Here is a 5,758-nt window from a genome sequence, read left to right as displayed (position 1 = left end):
AAGGACAATTCCTCCTTTTAAATGTTTTTTTCTTTGTGTGTCTTTTTCCCTTTTTAGACGCTGCGTCACTGCAGACGCTGCTGCCCCAACTTGTTCCCCTCCTCTGATTGGCTGTAGCCTCCCAACATGGCACAACCTGATTGGCTGTCTCTAAGCTGCAAGGAGAAACAGAGGTGAATATGACAGATAATTGCACATGTAGTATAGATAATAAAATAACAGATAATAAAGATAATGTACATAAAATGAAGATAGTGTATTGTTTTATTTAAACATACATACATGCATACAAATATATTGCATTGTACATCCTGCATTAGCGAAAAATATCCATCCGGTGGCGCTGTTGTGCTAGACCAGTGCTACATTCATCTAGTATTTGCTGGATTTATTTGCAGTGTTGCAAATGTACTTTTACTGTCAATATGCTATAATTTGCCTTGTTTTACATTGTCTTTCTGTGCATCACCGTATCAAACCCGATGTACATATCTGCATTATTGGAAGTACCTTTTCATGTTTTATTTTTACAATGTGACATTGTTTTGAATGCCTTACAACTATGGACACCTATAGGTAAAATAAATGTCTAAAATAATAATAATCATGTATAAAGGGCACAATTAACAGTACTGTGCATGTAAACAATTTTGCAGCACGTGGTACGTGAAGAAAATGAAACACAGGCATGACTACACTGGGAAGGAATTGGAACATGCGATCGAAACATCTCGGATTGAGTGATGTAGCCATTGTACATCCCATGGCTCGTTTGCACGCGTAAGGAAGCCGCATTACTCCAGTCCACTTGATGGCGCTCGTGCACTGTAACCTGGTTTGTCAACTGCCATCCAACTACAAGAATGATGTGAATGAAAAAAATGCTTTCAAATTATTTTTAAAAATTCAACGTTTACTTATTTAAAAAAACAGCCACTCATCGCTTGTTTCTTTACATTTCCTAATAATGTTTCTAGTTATACACGTCATCTTGCTACGTCACTTCCGTGTTGATTGTGAACCCAGAAATGCTGCTACTCGTGGGAAAGAGTTAAGAGTAATAAGAATTCTGCCTTATTAAAGGGACTTTCACGTCGTTGCGCATTGGTGGGACTTATCGGAAGACTAAAGGGACGCCGGCATTATCAAGTACGACTTTAGAGAGCTTAGAAATGATCACAACTACAAGCGCGAAGCGGCTAGCAGGAGTTAGCAATACGTCACGTGACTTCCTCTATGAACACGTAGGCGGAGAAGCAAGCAAAAACAAAATTGCAATACTCAATACAGGAAGGGGCCCATTTCAGTATAATTTCTTCATTTATATTGGCCTGCAACACATTTTAAAATGCAATGCAAGTGGAAAAAAGGGAAAAAAACATAAAGGTGTAATGTAGGAAGACATTTTTAAAATGTTGACACTAATAACACAATATAACACAACGCTGAAATGCAGGCTGTTTTTCCTTAAATGATACATTCTCTAAATCTGCCGACTAAAACCCTGAGAAGGGAGGCCCCATTTGAGCCTTTAAGTGATGTACTGCTATTTTGTCGTGACAGCTGGATGTTTTAATAATATGGCATTCACTTCAATTCAACTAAGAGGCAAAAATATGACTTATGGTATTAATTTATTTTGCAACAGAATCCTAAAAACAGCAGAAGGACATCATTTACAAATAATAAGTAAAGCACAAAGTCCGAACCTTTCTCAAAATGTGACCTATTTAGTGGAAAAGCTCCATTGTCTGCTCAGTGTTGCTGATTGGTTACCAACAGCTCCATCTCAACCTCCACAGGTTCCTCCTTCACAGGCTGGTCTGAGGAGTTGTTGACGTGCTCCACCTCCATAGGCATGCATGGGTAGAAGGGTCCAACCAGCCAGTTGAGCGCTGTGTTATTGATTAGATAATCCATGACACCATCAACGGACTCTTTCATTTTTCCCCACTGGACTCTGTAGTCAGTCGGAATGACATCTGGTGCCCCTATAGTGACATAAAACCGCATGGTAGAGCGACTCTTCTCCTGGATGTGGCCAGGGAAGCCCTGCAGGCCTGAGACCAAAACCAGACAGGTGGTTTGCAGCCTTTCTGCAAGGGAGCGTGCCAGGACAAAAGTGCGAGATTCGATGACCTGGGTAAAAAAAATGGTAATGGTAAATTTCCACCTCCAAAGTACTCAAAACCCTTAATCATATATTATTTGTTTCCATTTGAAATGAGTCAACCTTTTAAAAGTGCTTCATTTTGGGGACTTTAATCCTTTAAATGCTAGTATTTTGTTGAAAAACAACATTTCATGAAGTATTTGCTTTCATGCATAATTTTTTTCTATCGCCCTCTGCGATTTCAAGTTCTCCCACTTAGAAAACAGGAAAGCATCTGAAATTTTCGTCATGGATGCATTTCCACTCTTAGAGACGTAATTTTTTAAAAATCCCAAAATCACATTGTATCATTTTTTAATTATTTATTTGTAAATTACTATGGTTCATAAGTATTTGCACCCTTGAGAAACAGCAATAATTTTGACTCTCAAAGAGCTCTCAGTCCACCCTAAAAAAGTCCACCTTTACCCCACGAGTAACACCCCCACCCCCCCTTTTGAGCTCATTAATGTGATCTGTGCACCCCCACAGTCAGTCATAATCCAACTTCTACCATGGGCAAGACAAGAGAGCTTTCCAAAGACACCAAAGACAAAATAGGAGAGCTCCACAAATCTGTAAAAGGCTACTATGGAACAAATGGAAAGCAGCTTGGTGAGAATAAATCAACAGTTGCTGCAATTGTTAGAAAATGGAAAAGGCTAAACATGACTGCTAATCTACCTCGGACTGGGGCTCCATGTAAGATCTCTGCTCGTGGGGCATCATTCATGATTACAAAAGTGACGAATCAGCTCAGAATTACATGGCAGGAGCTGGTCAATGACATGAAGAGAGCTGGAACCACAGTTTCAAAGTCTACTGTCAATAGAACACTACAGCGTAATGGTTTAAAATCATGTATTGCACAGAAGGTTCCCCTGTTGAAGTCAGCACATGTGCGGGCTCGTCTAAAGTTTGCCAGGGACCATCCGAATGATCCAGGGGGGTCATGGGAGAATGTCATGTGGTCAGAGGAGACAAAAATGTAGCTTTTTAGTGCAAACTTCACTCGTCGTGTGTGGAGGAAAAAGAAGGCTGAGTTGCATCCCAAGAACACCATTGCTACTGTTAAGTATGGGGGTGGAAACATTATGCTTTGGGATGCTTTTCAGCAAAGGGGACAGGACGACTGTACTGTATTAAAAAGAGGATGAATGGGGCCTTGTATCGTCAGATTTTGGACAAAACTTCAGCGCTCAGCGACAGCTCCAAAACCTGACAGATGTAGAGTGGATTTGTGTTGAGGAGTGGGCCAAAATCCCTGTTGCTGTATGTGCAAATCTGCAGGAAACGTTTGACCTCTGTAACTGCAAACAACGGCTTCTGCACTAAATATTAGCACTGATTATCTCAAGGGTGCAAATATTTATAAACCATAGGAATTTACAAATAAATCATTTAAAAAAATCACACAATGTGAGTTTTTCAATAGTGACACACACTTAATAATTCAATGGGGAAAGTAATGTCATCTGGTGGACAAATTATACATTGAAATCTTAACATTGCCTTAGATGTTAAAATAAAGGTGTGGTCAAAAAAAAAGAATATCCCAGATCTGCCAGAAAAAATGTTGTGAGTATATCTTATGGATTAAAAATCGTTCTGCTATTACGGACATCCAACAAAAAGGCATACCACATTTGCAGCTGAGTTCAGATCTGGAATGTACTTCAGGCCTCTCGTCTTCCCAGCTCTCATGGCAGCCAAGGCCCTGGCGGAGGCTCTTGTGCGGATCTTGGCCGAGAGAGAGGCCAAATGAGCGTAGTGGCTCAGCTCCTTGTTGTCAGCACCCTTCACTGCTTTGGCCTCCAGCTCTGTCACACGGCAAGGCAAGTCCCGATGAGGAAATCATACTTATCTCATGCCGGAATCCAATCAATTTACAATAGTCTAGTTGATGTTTTCATTTCATCAAAGTTAACCCTTGACTCGGTTGTTATTGCAGACAGACTCACCCAAATTGTCGTCCTCATCTGCGCGAGGCAGGTAGCGCTCTACCAGGCCCTCAGAGGTGGAGAGGGCCAAGTCCATGCCACCACTCACAGCAGCCCCGGTCCTCTCCATTCTGTACTGAACTGCCTCTACCACACTGCTTAGGGTGCCCGAGACCGCATCCTTGGCACCGGTCACCACTCCCTTGGCGTTGGAGACAATCCGGACATACAAATTCTGTCAAAATAGTTTGGGAATGAGGACAGAGGTCACAGATTGATCATGGTGGACTTTGTGCTCATAAAGGGGGTCACCTGTTCAAAGGGACGCTGAAGAAGAGGTAGGGATTGCTCAATCTTGTCCAGACTTTTGCAGGCCAGGTCATTGGCCATGGCAACTAGAAGTGATAAGGGACACATTTAGGACTAACTGGAGCAAAATATAGCGCCAGTATTACACCAACTTCCTGTTTTGACATATTCCATATTTGAGTTGTTAGAGTCAGGGGTCTCACTTTGAGGTTCCAGCTTGCCGATTATGGGTGAGGCTGTTTCCAGGGCCGCCGAGGTGACCCTCCAGATGCCCACTTCAGCCGCCTCGCACACAGACCCTATGTAAGGGTGGATGCCTTTAGTGATGGAGTACACGTTGGACACCATGCCATAGGTGGAGCTCACCACAGGGAGGTGGCCCACCCTCTTCACCACATTCTACACGACAAGAATGACATTAACATTAAGGTTGTTTCCTTCATTTCCTTAATCACCATTACTAAGTATGATTGAATGCCTTACCTGATGACTTGTTCCCTGAAATTCTACCATTTCAGCAAAAAGTAGTTCCAAAGTAATGGCAGTAACAATCAATACTTAATCATTAAAAGTTACATAACAAAGTATAAGATCCACCTTTGTAGTCCCACGGATGATGTGAGCGGACTAAGGAAATGTTGCAAAGAGTGAGCTTTATTTAGACTCTTCAGTTATCGTGAGATGTCGTAACGTCATGTGACTATGTTGAAGTTAAACATTACATCAAAGAGTTGAGACGGAAGGGACAGTGTCACTTTACTGTGACTTCCGTAGTACGCCAAGCACGGGTTTGGTGGCCATATTTGCCGAAGACGTCTTCGCCATCGCCACAATTGCGAAAAAAGACGGTCCAGTCACTCTTTTTTTCAAGTTTCCCAAACAACAGAGACAGGTATGTGTCATAAAAACGTTGTAGATTATAACACTGATAGTTGTAAATAACACTGATAGTTGGGTCAGTGTTTTTCTACCTTTCTGAAACACGGCACGTTTTTGACATTGTAAAAAATTTGCGGCGCAGAACAAAGTCTATTGGAGGAACGGGGCTATTAGCTACGTGTTGCCACACGGACGAATATTACATTGCTCTGCCGGTCTTTCCACTATAGACACTCGTTTGTTTCACAGTTATCTATAAACCTGATACTGAAAACCACAATGGTGTCAGAGATACCCAAAACAGATTGTTGCTGGCTTCTACTGGGACACAATCATTCCATTTGTAAACAAAGTAAGTTTTTCAAAATAAATATATGGTTCACTGTTTAATAGGATATCTTGTATGGAGGCTGAGGATGATAATTCCTATGCAGCTCAGTTTTGCTTGGTTAATGCAGTAGCCCTGATGCACCACACT

At 41.7% G+C, this 5,758-nt stretch overlaps 1 protein-coding gene across 1 annotated transcript; it reads right to left on the bottom strand.

Moving 5' to 3' along the window:
- Positions 1 to 1,617: 1,617 nt before the first annotated feature.
- Positions 1,618 to 5,125, bottom strand: plin2 (perilipin 2). The gene is made up of 6 exons (XM_058067582.2): positions 4,885 to 5,125; positions 4,605 to 4,800; positions 4,405 to 4,487; positions 4,114 to 4,327; positions 3,794 to 3,972; positions 1,618 to 2,139 (listed from the first exon to the last, which is right to left on the bottom strand). The coding sequence occupies exons 1-6, from the start codon at positions 4,912 to 4,914 to the stop codon at positions 1,756 to 1,758; spliced, it is 1,086 nt and encodes a 361-aa protein (XP_057923565.2). The 5' UTR covers positions 4,915 to 5,125; the 3' UTR covers positions 1,618 to 1,755.
- Positions 5,126 to 5,758: the final 633 nt, after the last annotated feature.

Source organism: Doryrhamphus excisus, linkage group LG2 (genome assembly GCF_037039965.1).
Source record: "Doryrhamphus excisus strain RoL-2023G ecotype Guam linkage group LG2, RoL_Dexc_Guam_v1.1, whole genome shotgun sequence".
NCBI lineage: Eukaryota > Metazoa > Chordata > Actinopteri > Syngnathiformes > Syngnathidae > Doryrhamphus > Doryrhamphus excisus.
Note: the sequence above shows the minus strand (reverse complement) of the source record. Positions and strands in the feature narration are given on the sequence as shown.

Bases quoted from the DNA above. Each gene is read 5' to 3' on its own strand.
- plin2 (XM_058067582.2), bottom strand. From the start codon at position 4,914: ATGGTAGAATTTCAGGGAACAAGTCATCAG. The intron at 4,488-4,604 runs GTGAGACCCCTG...TATCACTTCTAG, and splicing joins CGGCAAGCTGGAACCTCAAA to TTGCCATGGCCAATGACCTG. The intron at 2,140-3,793 runs GTATGCCTTTTT...TTTTTTACCCAG, and splicing joins TGAACTCAGCTGCAAATGTG to GTCATCGAATCTCGCACTTT.